A 26,045-nucleotide genomic window follows, 5' to 3' on the forward strand; every position below is an offset into this window, starting at 1 on the left:
AGGGTTGAACTATGTTTACTTCGAGTATCATCAGCGTTTACTGTAGCTTAATTGTTTGTGGGAAATGAATTAAGAAATAAACTTGTTAGAAAAATGGTTTCTCCTGTCATGAGTACTTAAAAATGTTGAATTTGGTTCGTTTTATCCTTTGTTGTTATCCTATAAACACGTGACTTTATGATTGCGCATTTCATTTCGGATGTTATTATTGTGCATCAATATTTTCCTCAATTGAAAAAAACCCTGAAATTCGTTCTTTCCTGATGGCGAATGGGCACGTTCGAGAACTACATCTGCAAGGACACCCCAGAACCCATCAAAGAGTTTCTAGACCACAGTATGTATAAAAAATTGTCATAAGCATTTGCATTTAATTATTCTTATTAATGTATTTTAAATGTCTTTTATGGTAAGGTCACTCGGAACTAAACGTGATAGCACAAAAACTTAATTGATTTTGCTTACTGTTTTTGAAAATATTAAAACGACCTAACAGCATTTAAAAAAGCCTATTGAAACTTTATGTTCAATTCAAAACGGCCTTTGCAACAGGAATTATGTAAGGGGTAGAAATCTTTCTGCCTTGCTTTCTCTTTTGTTAAAATTTTTGTTTTGCTTCCCAGCTAATATGACGACTTTTTCTTCTTCATCTCCCACAACAAGTTACAGGAATTATGTATGGTGTGGAATTCTTTCTGCCTTGCTCAGTGGCGGATGGGACAGCGTGAACCGGCCCCTTAAGACTTGCTCCTTAAAGATGAGATGCTATCCACGCCCTTGAGTTCTTTTTTTTTTTTTCAGATGTAAAAAATTAGAGCAGATACATCTTCTAATTTTAGAAAGGAGTCACCACTGGTATTTGAGGACTCAAATTAGGAGAACTGCATTTACGAATACGGGGAAAAAGAATCAAAAATGCAAACACCTGCCTAGTAAAAAGTATCATGCTGATAATAGGGGGAACAGGGGCACTCCCCCGAAAATTTTCGAAATTATATGTTCAAAAACGTATTGTTAGCCTTTTCGACGAACTTGGGCAATGTTTGCAGAAGGGGGTATGTGGAGAATTTTCTCAAAGCTTTTTCAAAATTAGAGCTCTAAAACGTATGTGTAAGCTATGTTTAGAAACACTAGAGGGGGGGGGGGAGAGGGGTTTAGGAATTCTTTCAAGGCAAAATTGCTTGATTGAAGTTCCCAAAGCGCCTCTTTAAGTGGCAGTTGATGCTTTTGGGGGGATGGTGATTTTTTTTAAAGTGTAATAGTGGTGTAGATGATAGGGGGGGGACACTCCCCCAGAGAATTTTCAAAAGTATAGCTTCAAAAACGTATTGTAAGTTTTTTTTGATGATCTTGAGCATTGTTTGCAGGAGGGAGGTATTTGGAGAATTCCCCCAAAACTTTTTCAAAATCAGAGTTTTAAAACATACGTGTAATGTTTAGAAACATTAGGAGAAGGGAAAGAATTCAAGAATTCTTTCTGGGGGGGGGGGTGGCAAAATTTCTCAATTGATGTTCCCAAAAAGCCAATTAAGCTGACAATTGACGCTCTTTGCGGGGGAGGGCGATGTTTTTTGAAATTGAATTTCCTCAACAAGTTTGGAACCAATAAATTGCCCTCTCCCCTCGTCCCCAAGCCAGTATCTGAAGGTCTTATGTGCACTAACGATTGATGAGGAACTTTTCACGCGATAACTCGTCAAAAGAGAATATATAATTTTGATGAACATCTTTAAACTATCTTTGACAATGTTAATGAGAACAAAGATCCAGTGTCTCCCTCCTCCCTGGGAATTTTTTTAAATTAGTTGTCTTTGAACTGCAATCTAGATGATCACCGGGCTACAATCATGCAATAATTTGCTTTAGTGTTATGGGTTTTTGTTGATCATTTTGCAACGTTTGATATTTTTCATCGCAGTGTCATTGTTTTAACTTTAACTTATGGGCAGTATAAAATGTTTTTATTTTAATGTATGCACGTATTTTCTTGTGTGTATATGTGCTTTACTTTCTGTAAGTGAAAAGGCAAAAAAAGGTCAACAATTTTCAATCTTTTTACGAACATTGTTCTGAAGTTAGATTTCAGTTTCGTATACCCCCTCCCCCCGGGCTGAAAACAACGCAGTGTGGATATGCGGCTTTATTTCATAAATTGTACACCTCTTTCAGATTCCAAGAATTTTCTTTGCCACCATATTTTGTGCCATATTTTCTTCATTAATTTTGTAATCACTTGTAAAAATCACGAATTAACTTATACAGCTAGCAAATTATGTTAATGTAAATTCAACCTCCCTCCTCTCTCTGCTGAAAAAAAATGAATGAAAAACTCTCTTCCTTAATTGACAACTTTTATATTCAAAAAATAGTTATAACTAAGTTCAGCTAATATTTTTTCCTGTGACATCTCTTTGTAGAAGAAATGTAAAGAAGCAGTTTTCTTACGAGTCATATAATGAGGCAATTCATGATTCAGAAAGAAATTGTCTCATAAATTTATTCAACACTATTCATGATCAAGCTATTATGTCCACTGAGGGATGCTTTCAATAAATAAAAGACTTCAACAAGAAATTTGGATTTCTTTGCAATATTCCAGCATTAAAAACTTTGGAAGAGCATGGCTTAAAAACTAATTGCAATAACTTGGCGTTGAAATTAGACGATGTGAATGGAACTGTTATACACAGAGTTAAAAGTTCTTGTAAATTTCATTCCAGAAACTTTAACTTCAACACTACACTTTAATATTTGTTTGCTTTCATTCTCAAAGTTTAAATTAATTAAAACGTATTTAAGATCAAAGATGACTAATGCTTGTCTTAATGCTCTAGCACTAATATCGATTGAAAATGATTTATGTATTTCTTTAGATTTTTCAAACTTAATTGATCCATTTGCTGCTCAAAAAGCTAGAAAAGTTAATCTTAGTAGATTAAAAAAAAAAAAAAAATGTACATCGTAATTTATTTGTCTTTAGATTTTTCTTTTTTAAAAAATGACTGTTCGTTTTCGGCAAATTTTGTTGGGTCTGTTTCTTTTCTTCCTTTTTTTTTTAAATTTACACAATATATAGCAATTTTGTAATAAAATCCTCATATATATTATAGCTGATGATCAAGTAATGCACGTGTTTCAACAATGAAACTCCCCCCCACGGCATGATAATTTGATAATGTGTTTTGGTAATGTTTAATATGCAGGGAAATGCTTTATTGTGACAAGGCTGAACTCAATTCGGTAACTTAATTGTTTTACTGCGGTAAAACTGTGTCATTTCAAGGGAATGAAGAATCAAAAAAGCGATCAACTATGAACGCTATCTACTGTGCTGTTAATCCACTGGAGTTAGGGTTAAAATTTCAACTATTAAAATATCTCCAAACAGGCAGTTGCTTCATTAAAATATAGAAGAAGAGAAACAATTTTCACTCGTCACACCTTGACAGGCGACTTTCTAGTGTCTAAATAAATGTCAATTTTTATGTGATGGGGTTGATGCAGGTTGTAGTGTGTGATAATGAGGTGTGTTATGTTTTAAGAGAGAATAAATGAGTAAAAAAATGATTATTTATCGACTATTAAAACAAATTTCGCGCAGAGCCACTAAAACTCGAAGCACGCCCCTGAAGCTGATTGGTAGATACAAAATACTGGATAGAAGGTAGCTACTGTACTTACTATGCAGTTTATGCTGATGTGTGTATATATTTTTTTTAATGTTTAGTTGTATATAATAAAATTAAATATTACAGTACAAACAAAATGTTTTGCTTTTCCAGATTTTTCAGTTCTTCCATTCCTGCATTTTCAAAAGCGGAGCTATTAGGGCAATTCCTTTCTTATGCAGTCAATGTTGTTCCTAACTTTTTCTTTAAAGTATGTCCTCGATGGATTATGAGCTGGTTTCATTGGAGTCCAACATCAACGCAAGCATTGGAAATAGTAGAGGAACAAGTTTTCTCAAGTATTTAAGTTTATTACTTTTTCGACTTATTGCATTTTAGAATGATGTAGTTTTTTTTTTGCAATTGTCATTTAACTCAACTGAAGGTTATTAAAAAAGAATTTTAATGACATGGGTGAAAAGCACATTTATTGTTTTGGATTATCAAAAATATTACTGTAACAGAGGCATAAGGCTTTAATTTTTTTAATGCCAGTGTACTTATTGAAAAATTATATACATTTTTTGTTTTCACTTAATAATCTGAGTTGACTTTTACTCAATAGGAATTCAACTAAGCATTATGGGCATTGCTAACCAAAAACAAGGCTTACAACTATTTTAGCTACATTAAAATTCTTGTTTTCATTTTTAAGAATTTATTTTTTTTTTTTACTTAATTTTTGTTTGCACTAACATCTTATCTTCCATTCCATTTTAGATTTGAAACGTCCTTACTCCTCAAAACATATTAATATTGGAAAATGCTGTGGTCCAGAGGACAATTACGTGTGGACGATTTGTATGAATACTAATGCGGATGGGATTCCATTGGTGTTGCTGCATGGATTTGCTGGTGGTGTTGGACTGTGGCTGATGAATTTAGACAGCTTGTCTGCCTCTCGACCAATATATGCAATTGATTTGCTCGGTTTTGGACAGAGTTCAAGACCAGATTTTAGCAGCGATGCGTTAGAAGCTGAGATGCAGTTTTTCATTTGTAAGTACATCTTGAGCACACAAATTATCTGTCATATATAGTAATTATTATGACATTTATCAAAAAGAAAATCTTACTAATCTTTCTAAATGAAAAAAATTATCTTCATGGAATGTATATTCGGTAATTTATATTAAGTAATTGAATGGGTCTCTAGAAGACGCATATGTTACCCTTGATCTTCATTTATATTTAATCCTTTCTATCCTAAAAGAAAGGCATATGTTAAAAATTAAAAATAAATTTTTTAATTTGTAATTTTGTGCAAAATTTCAAGGCTGTAGGTACTATGGGGTCTCCTGGACGCAGGTCCACCACAAACTTCCTTCCAGAATTTCTTTGAAACCTTACTTTTATTTTTTATATAGAGAAAACCTGCCCACTCTTATTGAAAGACCCTTTATATTTGTGTTGTTTGTTTGCCAGATGAAGGTACTTGACTCTGCCTTTGTCATGTGGTATCCAAAGACTCTATTTCATTGTTTTTAGAAGAAGGCTTTTTGGCCATCACATTGTGCTGAATAAGCAGCAGTTTTTAAAATTTGAAATGTCTTTAACTAGCAGAAAAACTGCAACAAAATTAGCAGCAAACTAAGTGCAAGTGATACAAAAGACCCTAAGATTTTTTCACGCAGTTAAATGTTTGGGTGTGTCCACCGATTACCCCCCTCCCCCTTTTTAAAATGAACTTGGCGTTTGAAAAGGTGGACCAAAGATCCATTTCCTTGTATAGACATTTGCTACTTTAATTAAAGTTTGAAAACTTTAGGAATTTTATGATACAAATTAAATTGCCTCAATTTATTGTATTTATATCTCCATAAAATTCATCCATTCTTTGTTGAGGTTTTACTGAAAAAAAAACAGTATACCATTTTTTCTCTTTTTATATCATTATTCTACATTTTGAATTGTTTTTTAAAAGTTTGACTGATTCTCACAAAAATATGGATGGTCCTGGCATAAATAGTGCCAAAGTAAAAGGTTTCCTATTTTGGTTAATTTAATATGCTATATTGATGTTTAAATTATATGATTTCCATTCTAACCACAAAAGAAAATAAGTTAGAATAGTAGATATATATCATTAAAATTCTGCAGAAGTTGTTTTCCTAGTGCAGAACAAGGTACCCCGAGCACAGGGCATGTTAGTCACCTTAACAAGGTTCTAGTAAAAAGATAATCTTATAAGAGGTAATGAATTGAACATATTCGAAAAAAGAAAAAGAAAAAGGCTGGGATATCGTAAAGACATATATTTGATGTAACATATGGTAGAAAATGGAGTAGCTCATTTAATGTTTTGATGAGGCAAAAATAGGATGTAGAAAAGCGAACCAATGTGCCTTGTTTACTGCAAAAAGCTGTAAAACTGATGAAAAAGTAGAAAATCTATTTAATTTTTCAAAGTACTTTTAAAATTTCAGTTACACTAATTCTGCACTCCTATGCATAATACTTAATTTTTTCATGTATTTTTTTTTACAATAGCATTCAGTGCTCAAAAATTCCTGTTTTACTGTTATTCTTAATTGATAATTATTATTTTTAAATTGCATCTTTTTTTTCTATTGATGAGATTTTATCATTTTTCACAAAACTTTTCAGTTCTCGATTTTCTCCCTTAAGGCTCTTCCATACCGTCCATCTTGGTTTGAAACGCTAATGCTTTCTCTACGGGAAAATCTGCTACCAATCCCAAGCATAACATGAGAAATTATTGTAATATTTTCATGCGGTTTGTTTTAAACAATGGCTATGACACAGAACTAGCGATGCACTTTTTCGGTTTTCCTATGGTGATTTTGAAACATTTTTTTTTATAACATTTTAAAACTTTAAATGACTACACATGTTTTAAAAATGATATGGAAAAACTGAAGAAGGAGCACAGGAGATAGAACATTTCTCTTTAAAAACATATTTTAAGTTTGTTTCTGAGACAATTTGTTCGTTTAATATTCTTCGCGTAATAATGCCCTGTTTTCAAAAAACTGAAAAACTCAAAATCACGCCTTCCATCAGACCCCACCCATTTCGTCCCACTTTGTAGGACTCTCTTCTCCCCTCCACTTCAAGTGATAGGACAGGCAATAAATTACTGGATCTCTTAATGACCCTTCATCCTTTGTCGCAGGGCCGGATTTAAGGGAGGGCAGGCGGTGCTACTGCCCCTGGGCCGTCACAACATAGGGGCCCCCACAATATAATTTTTACAAAATATCCTAACTTTCACGGGTCAAAAAATCGAAAATATCGGATATTTACATATATATTAAAATATTCAGATGTATATCAAAGTATCTGCTTTTTTCGAAAAAATGTTGATCTTTTCAAACCCTGATTAGGGGCCTCCACTCCTTCGTTGCCATGGGGCCTCCACACTTCCTAATCCGACCCTGCTTTGTCGTTTTGCGGTTTCTGTTCTTACCAAACAAGTTCTTTTAGAGGTCAAAAATGCTGTCTAAAATGTAAATACTCCTAAGAAATGCGAATTGAGATGAGAGAAAGCTTTGATTTGGGAGACCAGAAAGTAATGTGGTTGTATTTTTTTGAAGTTTCTATTAGTTTGAAGTCTTTAATATAATGACAAATTAATGAAAAAAATTAGATATTTTATGTATTTTGGATGAAAAAAAAGCAGATCTGATCATTTTAGGCTTGCAACATAGTCTCTGAAACATCTTGAACTTTATTCAACTTCTTTTACTACATCGAACCAAACACACATTTTTAAATTTTTTTTTTCTTTTTCGAATTCTATTTGATAACTTTTCGAAGTTATTTCATAAACTTTCATTTATTTATTTATTTTTTAATACTTTCTTAAAATTAGTATTGAAAATGCTAACCCATAACATTTAATACATGTTTTTTATGATATTCATTGGTTTCAGATTACATGCTCAATTATATGATTTTAAAGATATTTTTAACCTGGTTCAAAGTTATCCTGATGGAAAGAGTGACCTTGAGCCATATGAAATAAATTATTTCAATAAAAGTAGTGCTACTTTACACCAGAAGAATAAAATTGTTAAAGTATAAAGGAGCCAATGATTTAAATGAATTTATTTAAAATGGTGGTTTTAATCCTGAACAATTTTCTTTTTACATTACTTTACTTCACTTTCCTTTTTTTTTTACTTTAGTTCACTTTTTTTTTTACTTTCAATTTTTTTTTTGTTTTGTTTTTGCTTTTTGTTTTAAATTTAAAATGTTCTAAAACAAGTCATTATATGGTCTGTCAATTCTGCTCTGCACCAGAAGTCATCCCTCCTCAGACAAAATACTTCATAACAATTATAATTTGCATGCTAAAAATATATTTTATTTACAGACTTAGGTTTTCAACTGTAGGGTCAGGCGAGGGAATTATGGGTCAAAAAACCATACCATCTTTTTCTAAAGTGTAAATGATAAAATTTTTTGATTTGACATGGAGTAAGCTTAAATAATTTAGAAACTAGTCAAATAATCCCTTTACCTAAAATTGCATTATTATTTTATTTAAATTATTGAGTGACCAAGAATTACCTCGAATTTGGAAAATTACTGTTCATACATGGATCACCCTCTTTTTTTTTTTTTTTAAATGGCATATGCTTCAAAAGTAATTGAGTATTCTGAATTAGTATTTATTTGGCCACAAAGAGATTTTTTAATGATGAAAAGTGTCAAAACAACTCATTATAATTCAAATAGTTTGATGTTTCTCTTACTAGTTGAATACAATTAGTTTTTGCTCTGTGCTCTAAGCACATATTCCGGCAAGAAATTTCTTTAATATTTGTATGCTACTTTCATCATGTTACTATCAACTACAAAGTCTTTTTTTTATTATTATTATTATTTCAGTTAACTTGGAAGTTCTCATACTTTTCCAATCAGTGGCACCTTTTGAAGAATCAGAATTTTCTCACGGCACCCTAGTCTCTCCCTAGTTTTTAAAATAAATGCCGAAGTTTGAAATAAGTGCCCATTTAAGGCTACCCTAAAGTTCAAAACCTAATGTATTGCTCATGGTTCAATTGCTCTGGCTTTTACATATTCATCACATGGCTCATAAAATTAAGAAAAAAATAAAAACCAAGGGAAATTTTAGGTTTTAACTATGTCTTTCAGCAGTTTTAGCAAAGAAAAGCAATTTGGCCTCATTAGGAACATGGGCCCTAACAAGGAAAAATCTGGGCAAGGATTACTTCACACAGAAAAAGCCAAAAAGTACTATCAAACTAAAACAAATTGAAAGTGTCTTTAATATCAACACATATTAAACTACATTTCGTAACCTCAAAAACATTACCAAATTCCAATGTTTACTTCCTTGGAAAAGAGATAAGATCAATCGTTATGTTCGGGTCAACTGACAATTTGTTATCTTCGTCACTTAAGCATACGATTCGTGAATATATGTGCAGCATATGGAGCACATGATCATATCCCACCTCAATACTCCCATGCCATATCATACGACATTTCTCTTTGTGAATTCGACAACTGCAAGGGCGCCCATATGCAAACATTTAAGGTTGACTTAAAAGTTTCCCTATGCTTTAGCAGAATATTTTGACCATGGAAACTGATTTCAGTTCAGATTAAAGATATTAAAAATTTGACATTTTTAATAACTTATTCATTAATGGCTGGAAAAGAAATTTTTATACATTTTTACAAAGAAAAAACACTAAAAGCAAGGGAGTTCTCATTTCTAATGGGGGGGGGCTCAAGCCCCACCTTGCACCCCTATATAGGCGCTCTTTGACAACTGCATAAATTAGGCTACAAGTAAAATCAACGACTTTTTCATACTAGTAACCTACAGTGAATCATGTAGAAGCAAAACCCCCAGTAAAAGAAAATCATGTAGTTTTTACTTCACTCTTCAGTAGAGATGAAAACAGTCCGAAAAAACCGTAACATTTCGGGGAAAAACGGGAAAAAAACGTTTTTTTCGAAGGGGTTTATTTACAATTCGGGAAAATTGAAAAATTGAATTTTTTCAACTTTTTATGAAGTTTTAACTGAAATTTTCAGAAAAAAGGAATAAAATAATGTTAACAGTGGGGGGGGGGGGCCTGCTGCTTTAAGAGCATTCACATGAGCAAATGTACAAAATGACATAGGCAGCTAGTGCATCAAAACAGCTGGATGCCAAAGTTCAGTTGGGGAGGGGGGGGGGCAGCAGGTTAGATGGGTGGTGCCCCTAAGGTGAATTCTTACTATGAACTGAAGTTAAACATTTTTTTTTTTTTTTTTTTGATTAAATGGTCTACAAAAAATTCAGGACGCAATTTTAAAAATCGCGATGCATGGCCACAGTCAAGTTATCGAGTTCTTTCTTCCAATTTAAAGCTCCATTTCACTTTTTATGAAATAATAACTAGAGAAAAATATAAAACCCACACTTACTAAGTCAACTCTCAGTTTTTTTAAACTGAACGTGCATCGAACAATATTATCATTCTTCGATCCATCGTTTAATTTGAACTTAAAAAAGTGGAGATGCATAGCCCCTTTAATTTTAAAAGTAGGGGCAGTTGCCCCCCTTGCCCCTCCGTATGAGCAATTTATGCAAAATCAAATGTGATTCAAAAAAAGAAATAATTCTGTGCGCTACATGACTTCTTTGTACGCTATTAGTGCAAAAATATTGAAATTATCTCAAGGCGTTGTACAACAGATTTGTTATGGAACAACAGTTCTAAAACTAAATTGGAATGTGTCATTATTTGTTTTTTTTTTTTTTTTTTTGTTTTTTTTTTGGTCACTGCTATCTAAGGAGTTTTAATCTTGCCTTTTGAGAAGAAGATTGATTTTTCGCTTATTATAGTTTTTTATCAGAGCAAAAACTCTGACATGGCGTTGGGCGGATATTGCGTTTTCCAAATGCCTCAAACATGCTTTGGGGGAGCTAAGCACTCTCTCTCTGAAGGTAAAGCATAAAAATATATGATATGATAAAATGAGCAGAGTATCAAATGTTCCTAAAAATATTCAGTGTCATGGGAAAGAAGTGAGTGGCTGCAGACTCAATTTTAGAAAAGTTGGTTGAATATTTCAGAATTTGGGAACGTTGTTCCTGTCTGTGGTTTTTGGTTGTTGAATACAGTGTGAATAAGTGACAGAATATTCTTTTGATATAGGTTGAAAAGGATAGCAAAGGACAACCGTGTATAGCGTATACATGAGATAATATAGAATTGAAAAATATATATATATATATATATATATATATGTGGTGCCGACTCTGGTATACCCTGGTACACTTGCACAGCCCTTCATACATTTTAGCTTTCTTGGATGTAAAACTCGCCAAGAGATGACGACGTAGAGTCCGGCGACAAAACGAACAGCGCCAAGGGCGGTAAAACTTTTTTGATTAGTGAATAACTTTGAGGAGACGAAAGACGTAAGACGTGGTTTAAGACGAGCAGCAAGACGGCTGCACTTCTGCATTGTAATCATTTTTGTAAATATTAGTTATGTGTAGTTTAGTTATCATTAAATGTTTAGTAGCTAAAACTATGTCATCAATGAGTGCTTCTATAAGTGAATACAAGCATTTTCATAGTTATTACCAGTAGCTCGGCTCCCACAAAAAATTCAGAAGTGGGATTAAGGATCGATTTGAGGAACGCCTACACCCAAATTCTTTTGGAGCATAATGTTTGCAAGTATGATTAACCGGAAAACTGATTGATACTAACTGTCTCCGAAAATTTGCAAAAAAAAAAAAAAAAAAAAAAAGAGAGAACTGAGTCAAATGTGACTGTGCCTTGTGAACTATCTTAAATTCTCTTGTGACTGTGCCTTGTGAACTATCTGAAATTCTCTGTTGGATAATCTGATTTCAAGCATCCGGAAAAGGGGTGAGTGAATTTATTTTCTTCAAATATGCAGTTGAAAGAGATTAAAAACATTGACTTTGCGCTCAGAAACTTTAAGCGAGAAAAAATAGTGCTTCTCCACCGTTTTATATTTTCTGATAACGGGGATAGTTCCAATAGAAAGCGCTTAAGAAATTTTACGGGATTTGAATACAACCCAGAATCAGATGAATTCAAAAATAAATTAAAAGACATCGAGAAAAAATTTTCTCTTAGCGAAATAATAACTATTGCAAATCTTTTGAACATTCCCTTGGAGGGAAATAAATCTGAGTTAGCAAAAAGCATTCTCTCCTTTCTGACAGATATTTCTTCGCTGTCAGAGCTTGACGAACACCATTCCCACTCAGAAGATGACTCATTCTCGGATCATCAGCAGTCCGGTCAGAACGAGGAAGTTATTAGTAACGATTTATCTGTTGGAATTGAAAACAAAGTAGCACCGCCGCCTGTAATTAATTATTCTGATTCAGGCAATGTTTTGGCTACGAGCTATCTTTTACATTATTCTGATATTGAACACTCCCTGCCGAAATTTAATGCAGAACCGCATGAAAACATTTCTTCTTGGGTAGAAACTTTTGAAAGTGTTTCTAAGTTATTTAACCTTACTGAAGTTCAAAAATTTATTTTTGCTAAACGCTGTTTTGGAGGAAATGCCGCATTATTTATCAACACCGAACAAAATATTAATTCTTATGAAAAATTAAAGAAAGCGCTAATCAGCGAATTTTCCACACAAGTTAATTCGGCTTCGCTTCATAGTTTAATGAGCGAGCGTAAAATGCGACATTCTGAGACTACGCAAGAATATTTTTTAAAGATGAAACAATTGGCTCTTTCTGGACGTATTGATGACATATCTCTTATCAGTTATGTAATAAAGGGAATTCAAGATAAACCGGAAAATAAAACAATTCTTTATGGAGCGCGCGATATAAATGATTTTAAAGAAAAACTCAAAGTATACGAAGTAATGAAAAATGATTTGGCTAGAAATGAGAAACCTTTCGACAGAACCAAGCAAAAAATGTCAAATGATGATCGCTTAAAAAAGAGTGGGTATACTTCCAATTTCAAAAGAGATTTAAACAATAAAAATAAGATACACTATGAACAAAATAATGAGAAGACGCGATATAACACCAACAACGAAAACTACAGAGAAAAAATTTGCTACAATTGCGGTTTGAAAAACCACATTTCGAAAAATTGTGTACACAAGGATAAGGGGCTTAAATGTTTTCAGTGCGAAAATTTTGGGCACAAAGCTTCTAATTGCCCTAATAAGAAACCAGACGTTGCTCATTTAAATGTTCCAAAGAAGAAAAATTTAAATAAAGAAGTAAAAATTGGTAACTCAGTGGTAAAAAATGCTATTATCGATTCAGGGTCACAAGCCACATTAATCCGGGAATCAATTTTTAAGAAATTGAATTCTCCTGGTAAGCGATTTCAATTACTTCCTTTAAATACTGTTTTGTCAGGATTCGGTAAATGTCAAGTAAAACCAGTTGGAGTTTTTGAGAGTGATATTCAAATTGACAATTTTAAATGTAAAGCAGATGTAGTTGTGGTGAATAACGAAATAATGGCTTGCGATGTAATTATCGGACTAAATGTTTTGATGCAAGGAATAACAATAATTGATGATAATGGTGTTACGATTCAAGCTAAACCCAAAGATGCAGAACATTATGATGTTTTATCTGTCTTGCCAATTAATGTATGTGCTGAAGAAGTTGAAATGAATATTTCTCCTGATATTCCTCATGATTTAAGATCTAAAGTAAAGACATTGATTTCCAACTATGTGCCTCAAAAAATTAAAACCACTAATGTTGAGTTAAAAATTTTGGTAAAAAATGACGTGCCTATATCTCATCATCCCCGTAGGTTGGCATTCTCAGAAAAAATGATCGTCGAAGCTCAGGTTGCCGAATGGTTAAAAGAAGGTGTAGTGGAACCCAGTTCCTCTGAGTATTGCAGTCCAGTGGTTATTGTAAAAAAGAAAGATGGGACACCGCGCGTATGCATTGATTATAGAAAACTAAATAAGGTTATAGTAAAAGATAGATTTCCTCTTCCACTAATTGAAGATATTTTGGATAGACTGCAGGGCTCCAATATTTTTAGTACTATTGACCTCAAAAACGCTTTTTTTCATGTAAATGTAAGTGAAGAGAGCAGAAGATATACGTCATTTGTAACGCATGAAGGACAATACCAATTTCGGCAAGTCCCTTTCGGATTATGTAACTCTCCGGCGGTCTTTACAAGATATATCAACACTATTTTTCGAGAATTAATTAATAAGGGTATTGTTTTGCCTTATATGGATGATATAATCATTTTGTCTTCCTCTCCCGAAGAAGGTATTGAACGGCTTGAACTGGTCTTAAAAACTGCAAGCGAATACGGACTTGAAGTCAATTTTAAGAAGTCCCATTTCCTGAAAAAACGTATTGATTTCTTAGGACATGTAATCGAGGGTGGAAATATTTTCCCATCTACTTTAAAAACTAAAGCAGTTCTTAATTTTCCAGAGCCGACTAATTTGAAAAAGGTTCAAAGCTTTTTAGGTTTAACAGGATATTTTAGGAAGTTTATCCCGAAATATTCCATAATAGCTAGGCCGTTAAGTGATCTCTTGAAAAAGGATCGAAAATTTCATTTTGGAGTCGAAGAAAAACATGCGTTCAACCAATTAAAAATGTTGTTAGCTGACACACCTGTTTTGGGAATCTACAACCCTAAATTTGAGACTGAACTTCATACGGACGCTAGCCTAGAAGGGTATTCTGCAATTTTGATGCAAAAACCCCCAAATGAAAAGAATTTTCATCCAACCTATTTCATGAGTAGAAAAACGACTGATGCCGAAAAGAAATATTCTAGTTATGAACTTGAGGCTCTAGCCGTCATCGAAGGGATAAAGAAGTTCCGTGTTTACCTTCTGGGTATCCATTTCAAAATTGTAACCGATTGCGCCGCGTTTGAGAAAACGTTGTCAAAACGAGACTTATGTACCCGTGTAGCTCGTTGGGCTTTGTTACTACAGGAATTTAATTATGACATTGAACATCGTCCTGGAAGCAAGATGCCACATGTTGACGCTCTCAGCCGCTCCCCTATCGACGTGTTTTGCATTTCAGTCGATAATTTGTTGCCACAGCTGAAATCAGCTCAAGATAAAGATACTGAAATTAAAACTATTAAGGAATTACTTAAAATTTCAGATTATGAAGATTATTGTGATAGAAATGGAATATTATATAAATTTGTTGAAGGTAAAGAATTAGTGGTTGTGCCAGAGAATATGCAAACAGAAATAATAAGAAATGCGCACGAGAAAAGTCACTCAGGTATCAAGTATACTGAAAAGGAAATAGAAGAATATTATTTTATCCCAAAACTAAGACAGAAAACAGAAAAAATAATAGGAAACTGTGTCCATTGTATACTTCTGAACCATAAAAAGGGAAAAAAAGAAGGTCTTTTGCATCCATTGCATAAAGAAGACGTCCCACTGAAAACGTATCATGTTGACCACATTGGACCCTTAGAGAGTACTAACAAAAATTACAAACACATTTTTGTTGTAGTTGACGCCTTTACTAAGTTTGTATGGATCTACCCAACAAAAACAACGACGTCTGTTGAAACCATAGCCAAATTAGAGCTTCAAAAGACTGTATTTGGAAACCCTTCACAAATAATCTCGGATAAAGGACCAGCATTTACTTCTAGTGAATTTGCTGATTACTGCGCAAAAGAGGGCATTAATCATCATTTTATAACGACAGGATTACCAAGAGCAAATGGCCAAGTCGAACGAATTAATCAAACAATTATTGCAATTCTTTCTAAATTGTCCTTGGAAAACCCTGCTCAATGGTACAAGCACACGAATAAACTGCAACAAGCCATTAACTCAACATATCAAAGAAGCATTGATAAAACTCCATTTGAATTACTTTTTGGAACGAAGATGAAGGTTGCAGGACTTGAAAAGCTGAAAGAAATGATTGAAGTTGAATTTCAAGCCAGTTTTGAAGCCCAAAGAGAAGATATGAGAAAACATGCGAAGGAACAAATTTTTAAAATTCAGGAAGAAAACAAGAAGACATACAATTTACGAAGGAAAAAACCGAAGCCTTACGAAGTTAACGATTTGGTCGCCATCAAAAGAACGCAATTTGGACCTCACCTAAAACTTAAACCGAAGTACCTAGGCCCGTACAGAATAACGAAGGTGAAAGGAGGAAATACGTTTGATGTCATCAAAGAAGGAACTCACGAAGGACCAAACTGCACATCAACATGCGCAGAATTCCTTAAACCATGGAACAGCTTTTCGGAATGTTAATTAAATAAAAAAAAAAAAGATTAAAAGAAGCAAAGAAGTGTAAAAAATAGAAGAAAAGAACACCGACTTTTTGTAACCAACTGTCCATACTTTCAATTTAAAGACGAAAAACGAATACCAAAAGAAGACGAAAAAGATGAAAGAAAACACAAATGACGAAAGAAAGACGAAGCAAATGATAAAAGACGAAACGCACGACGACGAAGTTCTTTTTTTTTTAAAGACGAAGGTGAAATTTTTTAAAGACGAAGACGATATTTTTTAAAGATGAAGACGATATTTTTTAAGACGAAGACGATATTTTTTTTAAAGACGAAGACTAATTTTTTTCAAAGACGAGGACGAAGAAAAAATTTTTAAAGACGAACAATTTTTAAAGACGGACAGTTTTCATTTGCAGACGAACATTTTTGTGAAGACGAAAAATTTTAAGACGAGCAAATCAAAGACTGAACTTTTGAAGACGAAAAACTTTTGCAACCAATTTAATTTTAGTTTAATTGTTGTTTTGTTTTTGTTTTTTTGCTTACTATATTTTCAGGTTCGCCTGGAGGTCCAGTCGAGTGCAGGACGGCCGAACTTGTGGTGCCGACTCTGGTATACCCTGGTACACTTGCACAGCCCTTCATACATTTTAGCTTTCTTGGATGTAAAACTCGCCAAGAGATGACGACGTAGAGTCCGGCGACAAAACGAACAGCGCCAAGGGCGGTAAAACTTTTTTGATTAGTGAATAACTTTGAGGAGACGAAAGACGTAAGACGTGGTTTAAGACGAGCAGCAAGACGGCTGCACTTCTGCATTGTAATCATTTTTGTAAATATTAGTTATGTGTAGTTTAGTTATCATTAAATGTTTAGTAGCTAAAACTATGTCATCAATGAGTGCTTCTATAAGTGAATACAAGCATTTTCATAGTTATTACCAGTAGCTCGGCTCCCACATATATATATATATATATTGCATTTTAACTAACTTTAAAAGGAAACAAGAATTTATTTTCAACTGCGAGGAAGTTCTTCAAGAAACAATTTGTCCTCTAGGGCAGAAAGTGAGGGAGCGGAAGAATAGATTCTATGCTTGTTAATTTGTTCCTTGTGCATGCCCTGTGGGTTCATTCGACACTCTTTTTTCATGGGCGGCCTGTGTCAGAGCCCGGTCACTCTCTTTTGGAAAAATTTATGACTTCCATTGAAGTACTCGGTGATTGACGCTGTCCATCATGAAATCAGACCAATTAGAAGTGCCAAAAAAATCAAGTGAGACCCTCCCAGGTACACCCCTTTTGTTGCCACCCATTCTGCAATTTGGCCGAGTAAGATTTTACGGAGAGGTTTAGAAGAGCCTTAAACCCATGATATTGTTAATGCTCAAGCTAAAAATTGGCAACCATGATTTTTGGGTATCAAAAATAAATTAATTAATTAAATAATATAAATAAATAAATAATAATAATAATAAAACTCTACTGTGTTGTTATTAATTTAATAAAAGTATTTTTTGTGTTTGTTTGAGCTCAGTTAAACTTTTATAATAAATTTTATTAATTCTGAAAGAATCACTTTTTACTTTTATTTTGCTATTGCAAGCAAGTGGCAAGTGACCTGTGTATCTGCAATATTGTTGAAAATGCTTTAGAAACTCACAATACTGACATTGTACTGCTTGAAATTGTTCAACTACAAATGTCATTTTATTATATATTTTTTTCATTTATGTTTTCTGTTTGTTTTCATAGCTCTTGAAAAATGGAGAACGGCGGTTGGATTAGACAAGTTCATACTCCTTGGACACAGCATGGGAGGCTATATTGCAGCCTCGTATGCCTTGCATTATCCAGCCAGAGTTGCACTTCTTATTTTAGTAGACCCCTGGGGTTTGCCTGAAAAACCCATTTCACTGATGCATCGTTATGAAATGGATTCTTGGGTCAAATTCCTGAACAGCTTTTTACAAGGATTTAATTATTTAGCTTGTGTGAGATTGGCTGGACCATTCGGTTAGTATTTTTCTTGCTTGTGTTAGAACTTTTAATAATCACAGCAGAAGTTCCATATTTTAACTTACAGTAAACCTTCAATAATCTAGACCTTCAGATTTTACCTAATCCAGATTGTCATTTAGATGCACATACAGTCGGGTCTCCGTATAGCGAACACTCTATTTAGCGAATTTCACTATATATCGAAGCATGTTCAGTAAAACAAAAAGTTTCAATAAAAAAGCATGCACATCTGTCTCTCTTTGACGAATATCAAACGACTGAATTTCTCTATTGCAAACTTTTTATGGGGAGAAAGTGTCGATGTTTTGGAAAATAGACGTTTTTCTTCTGGTGCTTTTGTTGAGGCTTACTTATTCTACAATTTAGTTATCTTGTCTTTCAACATTCCTTTCTCTTTGTCCTTTGTGGTGATGGAAGGGGAGGGATTTGAAAGGAGGAGTGTAGAATTCCTAGACGGGGTGAGTTTCCTGGAAATGTGTTGACGATGCGCTGGAGTCTCTTGAAGTGACCACGTGCACGTTTTGCTCATTTTCACTTTGCTCTGAAACCTAGTGCATTGTTCTCAAAATGTCGAAGAGAAAGTGTTTGACTATAAAGAAAAAAAAAATTCACTCCTCAATGATGTCGGAAACAGCATTAACAAGAAAAGTGAAGGAAATAGGAATTCCATTTTAAGTAAAGCTGGTGAAATGTGAAATTCTAATGGAAAACGAGTACGATTGTGCGTGCATGACGACGTTGATCAGGCCGTTTTAAAATGGATTTATTCCGTGCGTGATCGGAAGTTACCTTTGTTAAAAATTAAGCATCGAAATTTACTATTTTCTCTTTTGCGAAGTTTCTATGTAACAAACCTATTCAAAGTTCCCTTGCGGCTTTATCATTTGGAGACTGAATAAATTAAAGGGGAGTTAGTGCAATAATGTACTTTTGCTGACCTACTTCATACATGGGTAGGTATGTACTGTACATAATAAGTACACTTAATTTTCTTTTTTGCAGTTTTATAAATAATTCTCTTGCTTTAAAACTACAATTTTTACTGTGAACAGTAGTTTGTTTATGTACCTTGGCTCAATTTATAGGTAATTTTGTTTAATCCGTGCTTTCCTAAATTCAGATGACCTGGATTCGATTTTAGTGTGAATCAATGAGTTTCTACTGTAATTTAATATCAGTAGTGGTACTTTTGCAAACTTCTGAGAGTTTGCAAAGCGGTCTGTTTAGAATATTTTAAAAGGCTGTTTATCAATTCGATTCTCTAAATAAATAATAATAATAAAAAGTCCTTAGGACAATTAATTTTTTTTTTCTAAATTGGAAGACTAATCCAGAATTGCAGGTTGAAAAAATGAAATTAATGCCTATTATCTGTAACATAGTATAAAATGAAATCTGCAAGAAAGCGTCTGTGTGTTTGAACCTGCGAAACTGGAGAACTACCTGGCCGATTTTGCTGAAATTTTTAGTTTGTTGCGTTAAGCCCGGAAAAGGTTTGCAGATCAGTTCAAAAAAATTTCGAATGGTAGTTTTTTTTTTATTCTAAGACCCAAGCAGCAAATTATTACAGCTAGTATATCTTCTAATTAGATGTTGTTATATGCTATATGTGCATGATGGTATTTTATTATTCGACAAATTGAAAATGTTCTCCCTGTTAAAAGCTATTGTTCTCTGGAAAAAATTAGGCCACGCTTAGAAAGAATGTTTATTTCTAAAATGCAGGGATTATTTTCAGCCTTAATCTTTTGGCAGTGTCAGTTCTTATAATGATAAAAAATGTTAGCTTTATTAAAATGTAACTGTAAAAGTATTTTTCTCAAAAAATGTTTGCTTGAATGATGAAGAACAACATTTTTTTGGTACAGTCAAACTTGGTTATCATGAGCCCTGATTTAATAAGAACCCGGGTTTAGTGAGGAAATCTGAAATATTTGGTTGGCACAATGATAAGTCTGTGGGAGGATAACTCGCTTTTAACAACCAAACGGCTACAGCAAGCAATATTTTTGTAATTCTTAAAATTTTGTTCGACTTCCACTTCTACAGCTAAGCTAGTCCTTACTTGAAAATTTTTTTGCAACATTCCAAAGTGAACCGAAAGTTAATGATGAGTCGTACATTCTATGATAAAGTGACGATGATCTTATTTTTAAATTTTGTGGAATGCACACGTGTAAACACCTCTGGAGGCGGACTTTAGACAAAAGAGAGATGGTGTAGGGCACTTGTGCGGAACTCGTTATTTGAGTTATATTCATAGAGTGCCAGCATCAAATTTTGTCTTGCAATATCTAAATGTGAAATTTATCCATTGAAGAAAATGTAGATGTTTTATGCAAGTTAGAGGATGGCACAAAAGTATCTGAAGTCTACAAAAAGCATGATTTATCTTCTTCTATTGTTTCAACACTTTAAAAAAACAAAGAACATTATTCAGGGGTCGAAGTAGTCCTGTATATCCTATATTTCCTATATTTTCAAAAAAAGCGTCAAAATTGTCCCATATTTCCTATATTTTTCAAAAATGTCCGATATTTCCTATATTCCCGTTTTTTACCCTATATATCTTTTAAAAGGAACAGTAAATAAACTTTCTGACATCGGATTTTTCGCTGAAAGTACGTGCCCAAACGAATTTCAAATTAAAAAACTCAACTGACTAAATCCTGCGACAAGCATCTTCTCTCATTGGCTACAGCAATGTGACGTCACTCTATAGTGGGTGGTGTTTCAAGAACTAAATTTGAAGTTCGTTTTAGATTTGGGGAGGAGGGGGGCAACAGCCATTTGTTTTGTTTTCGATCCTGATTTTCGTTGGTATATTTTGTGTTCAGTGCATTTTCTGGTCGGAATGTTCTAATTTTTTTTTTTGCAATCTTTTCTTTTTGTGAAATTTTGGGATCGTGCAATGTTAGTTCCTTATGATGTTAAAACGTAGTTTGTTGTAATGAGTGGAATTATAATGGCAAAATTGCATCGCGTAACAAAATTTCGTGTGGAGTGGTTGAACCAGGAGGACATTAATTGTACAAATTTTGGTGCATGGTGCACTAAAGGAAAAGATGATTTTACTGCTTTTTGCCATTTTTGCAACTGTTCAGTGCCCATAAGCAATAGTGGATTTTCACAATTGAGGCTGCATGCTAAAACATTCTAGCATAAAGAAAACTCTGAAAACCATCAGAAGGATCCTTCTCAAGCTCTGTTTGTTCTTAATACAAGTGGTAAAGGGTTCAGTTCAGATATAAAATCAATGAACAGTGGAATTAGTACTTGGGTCATCAGTGAGGAAGAAATAATACAATTATCTTTGTTAATTTTGTTTAGTTATTTAGGTTAAGTTAAAGTACAGTTTTTTCAAAAAATATTCTTTCAACTACAGGAAAGTCATTACAGATGTAAGTTATAACTTTGAGGTTTTTTTTTTTTTTTAAACAAAATCATTGATAAGAATAACTAAATAATATGATATATATTGTTTCTATTTTCATAGCAAAATTATTCATATAATGTGTCCTATATTTGTCCTATATTTTTTGCGGAAAATGTCCTATTTGTGACAAGTTGGTCACTTTTACCCCTGATTATTGGCTGCTTTTGATGAAAAGAAGAATGACTGTAAGCGTTTCAAACAACATACTAAAAATTATTTGAAAGTAAAGCGGACCATATAAAGTAATGTTTGGTATTTTTAAAAAAACATTTCAATATACCTGCTTTTTGCTAGTACTCGGTTATAATGAGCAAATTTCACGGTCCCTTTGCTCTTTTTCTAAGCGAGTTCGACTGTAATTATAAAAAAATAGCAGCAAAAATAAATACATAAATGACGCGATAAAATCTTTTTTCTTGAAAATGGAGGATACCAGATACAACTGTGTTACATCAGTTAGTAGAATTTAAAAAACAGATTTACAGGTTTATCATTGAAGCATTATGAGTATTATACACATAGAAATTTTCTCAAATTGGTGGGTATGCATTTGGTACGTTTTGGGTCAAGTTTTGTGTGTCATTTAAAAGTCGGATTTTGAGAGAAACTTAGGAGACAAAAATGCAAATTTATCTCATTTTGCTTATTTTTCACCAAGTAAATTCATTTGCTATAAATGTGTTCGCTATGTTATATTATTGGTGAAAAGTGACTTGTGATAAAAATTAAAAACATTTGGAAATAATTGTTTTTATTAAATTCATTAGAGTTTATATTTTTTGCGCAGTTTCTTTTTTTTTTTGCTGTACTGTTTTTATCTGTTTAGATTTCAATTTTACTGATCAAATTAGAGTCCTTTTAATCTCAATAATTTGAAAATAATGCTTAATTTTTTTTTTATTAACCTTCTCACTCAAGATAATTAACTCTATGGCAAAATAATATTTTTCAAAATGAAATTTCTGAATTTCATTCTCATTGGCCACATTCACGTGAGACTTTTGTACCTCACATTTCCCTGCTCCAGCTCTGGGAAAAAAACGGTTGAAAAAAATTCACCATTCACTTGCGAAAGAGGTTGTATGTTGTACCCGAGAAAGCTTTTTTCCCCAGCACCCTTAGCGGCTACACCCAGCAAGTAAGCTGACATGTTTCACATATTGCATTCTGGGTAAAAATTCTGCATTTACTCGAGAAGGAAGCAGGAGGAAGAAAGATCTTCATTTATGTGGGAAATAATGGGAATGCAGTTTATAGCAAGTTTTTTCTGGAGTAGAAGAGCTCCATGGGAACAAGGCTATTTGCATGACATGGTCTGAGGTGGCTTTCATTGTATTTCTGCAGTAAGCAGGGTTGCCACGCACCGGAAAACTGGATTTGTCTTAGAAAATGAAAATTGCCGAAAATGGTCTGGGAAATGTCAGGAAAAAGGAAAATTAACCTAAATTTCTGGAAATGTCAGGGGAATTTCTTTTATTTTTAGACGCTCTATGTGACATCAAAAATAATTTCTTTCAGCCTTGTTTATCCTGCTACCATTCGTCATTTTGTAGTTCCAACTTTCTCCTTCCCCCTGCAGTTCTTTTTATTTACTCTCTGGCATTGGCGCTCCATAGCAGTCGGCAGACATTCACAGAAAGTATTTTTTGTCTTCATTTTTTGAGCGGCCTCTGTACGCTGGCTGCTTTTTGCGTCAGCAATTCTGAAGTTGTTATCACTGTTTTGAGCATGCGGCACATTGTTTTGTTTGTAAGTGCGTCAGAAGTTCTTAATGAGCTGCAATAATCTTTTCATGTTCTATATTATTTTTTTTTTAAATTGATTAATGAAATCATTTTCTTCTAAATAGTTTTGTTCTGTAAATTTAGTTCATTAGACAATTTTAAATTTAGAAAGTTTCTTTTTTACAGGAGCATTGCCGGATTTAGGGGAGGGCATGTGGGGCTACTGCCATAGGGTCTCCACAACAAAGGGCCCCCACAATAAAATTTTTACAAAAAATCCTTTCACGGGTCAGGGGATATATTTACTATTAAAGTGCTGATCAAAAATATCGGATATATACATATATATCAAAATATTCGGATATATATCAAAGTATCGAATATGTTCGAAAATATAATGATCTTTTCGAACCCTGATTAGGGGCCTCCACACTTCCAAATCCGGCCCTGTATAGGAATATCGCTAGTATTTTGGTAGTGATCTTTAATGGCTGATTGAATGTGATTCTTTCTTTTAAAAAAAATGTAATCCGATTTTTTTTAAAAATATGCACATCAGAGAGTTTTGTGATCATTGCGAAAAATTTTACTTTATGATGGGTGCCCACAAAAGGGATTATGGCGCAAGTTGCGCGATCAAAATTTTTGGGAAGATTTTTTAATGTTTATTTATTTGAATTCTTTTATTGATTTAAATTCATTTATTGATTTATTTTTATTTAAATTATTTGTTTTATTTTTCTTTCTTTATTTATTCTGTGTGTATGCGTATTTCATTGGCAGAGCCCAGACCCTTTTTTTTAAAACAATAATAATTAAAAATAAATAAATAGGAAAATAAAAAATATTTAAAAAATAAATGAAAAAAAGAAGGTTATAAACATAAAAAAGCACAAAGGCGTTCAGAAATATTGGGGAGGGGGAGCACCCCTGCTTTGTTAGCAACAAATAGGGGAAATATGTGGCGCTAAAAGATGCCTTATTTTTTTACAGGCCAAAGTCTAAAAGCGCAGTAAAGGTACTGGACTAGAGGGGTGGAAGGCAATAATTAAAAAGGATTAGGTTTCATAAGTTTTTAGTTCAGGCTGTTAGCAATGAACTTTTTTTTGTGATACAGATGTCACAATTGTTTATTTGGCCGTTCTTTCACTTGATGTGAGACAGTGACTCCTTGTGATTGAAAAGAAGATATGCTACATTTATGTTATTTCTTAATTTTTTATTACATGTTATTTTATTACATGTTATGCTACATTTATGTTATTACTTAATATTTTGTACACTTTAATTTTAGGTCCGTATCTAGTGAAACAATTTCGAAGTGATTTAAGAAGGAAATATGGAACATTTCTGCGGAATCCTCGGTGCATTATGGATTATGTTTATCATTGTAATGCTCAAAATCCTAGGTAAAATTTTTGTAGATTTTGTTTTGAATACATTATTTTTGTATAATATTAGATAATTCGGATTATTTCCGATTTAATGAAATAGGAAGCTAAAATTCTTCCAGTCCAAGTCTTAAAATATTGAGGGGTGTCCCGATTTAATGCATATAAGGACTTTTTGCCTCCTCAAATGATGATGATACGTCAAGTGCATTTAATAAACATGATCAGCAGTTGAATGAGTATCTAAAATCATTTCAGAATTTAGTAAATGTTTTTAATTTCTGATTTTTTAAGGGTGCTTGTTAGAGGAATACAGCACATTCAAGTGCACTCACCAAAGTTCTACTTTTTTTATTTGACTATCGGAACATATTTACAAGCAAATAATAATAGTAATGATTATGATCAAACCAAAGAATATATGTACAATCCACCGCAGACGGGTTGCACGAGTCGCCGTAGGCAGCAAGGTACAGGCAGCTATACAGGAGCAGAGATAGAGGCAGGATGTACAGTACTAGCCACCCTGGCGGCTAGTACTACTTATAAAATTTTAATTGATTTTCATCAGTTTATTCATTTCTTCTAAAAGGTGTCAGATTTTTAAAAAGGAATCTGATTTTAAATTTTTTTATTATTTTTTAGCCTTTTTTAGATTAAGGGGAGTATATTAGTTTGTTGAATAAGTAAATATTAAACATTATTAACTACTTTTCATTTGTATTTATACATCATCAGGGCTCCCAAATGGTCCGTTTTTCCCGCCAAAGTCCGTTTTTTAAGGTTAAGTTCGCTTTAGACCGCTTTTTAACATTTTGGTCCGATTAGTCCGCTTTTATATTGTTTTTTACTTAAAAATCAGATTTTAAAAGTTTCCATTGTGTTCAAAGATATTGTACAACCAAACAAGCGGCCGCGGCGCCTTAACCTGACTTTCCCGTATTATTTCGGTTTTGCTTCAGATTGACGTCATTACTCCTTCAACCACTGCAGCATGGAAATCCATAAAAAAGAGGTTTGGGGGAAGAGTTATGACGTCGATTCGCGGAGCAGGGTGCTACCGATATTTCTCGGAATTGCAGCCTCACGTTTGCAATAACGAATGAACTTTCCGATCTCAGATCTCGATAACTCGAATATTCATCTCAAAGTTTTCATTGGATCCCGTATCCCGAGCTCTTGAAACTGTTGTGTCGTGCGTTGACTGTAATAGTAACTCTGCTATGAACCACCTCTTTTGCAAATAAATTCGGAAGTAATCTCGTGGCGCATGCGCCATTTTTTTTTACAGGCGCATATGTTCGTAAATTTTACGCCCTTGAAAAACCTTGAAAAGTTCCTAAAAAATATCAAGTTTTTTTTCCAAGTGCTTGAAAGACTTGAAAAAGTATGAAAAGTTTCTTTATTGCTTGATTCTTTCAAAAATCATTATAAGCAATCTAAAGCATAGTTTAGATTGCTTATAATTCTTTTAAAAATATTTCATCAGTGCAATTTTCTGAACATAGGTTCGATATGCTGTATCGCAAAAAATTGCTTTCGTGTTTGAGGTTTCAATCCTTT

The 26,045-nt window shown here is 33.4% G+C and overlaps 1 protein-coding gene across 1 annotated transcript; it reads left to right on the top strand.

Moving 5' to 3' along the window:
- Positions 1–24,500, top strand: LOC129232721 (1-acylglycerol-3-phosphate O-acyltransferase ABHD5-like; the record flags this gene model as incomplete). Its single annotated transcript, XM_054866835.1, has 5 exons — positions 1–337; positions 3,783–3,967; positions 4,389–4,667; positions 17,665–17,925; positions 24,386–24,500. Coding segments are annotated over exons 1-5 (914 nt in total), but the record flags the coding sequence as incomplete, so codon positions are not given.
- Between the last annotated feature and the right edge of the window lie 1,545 nt (positions 24,501–26,045).

The sequence above is a fragment of the Uloborus diversus genome, unplaced genomic scaffold (assembly GCF_026930045.1).
Source record: "Uloborus diversus isolate 005 unplaced genomic scaffold, Udiv.v.3.1 scaffold_1323, whole genome shotgun sequence".
Classification (NCBI taxonomy): domain Eukaryota; kingdom Metazoa; phylum Arthropoda; class Arachnida; order Araneae; family Uloboridae; genus Uloborus; species Uloborus diversus.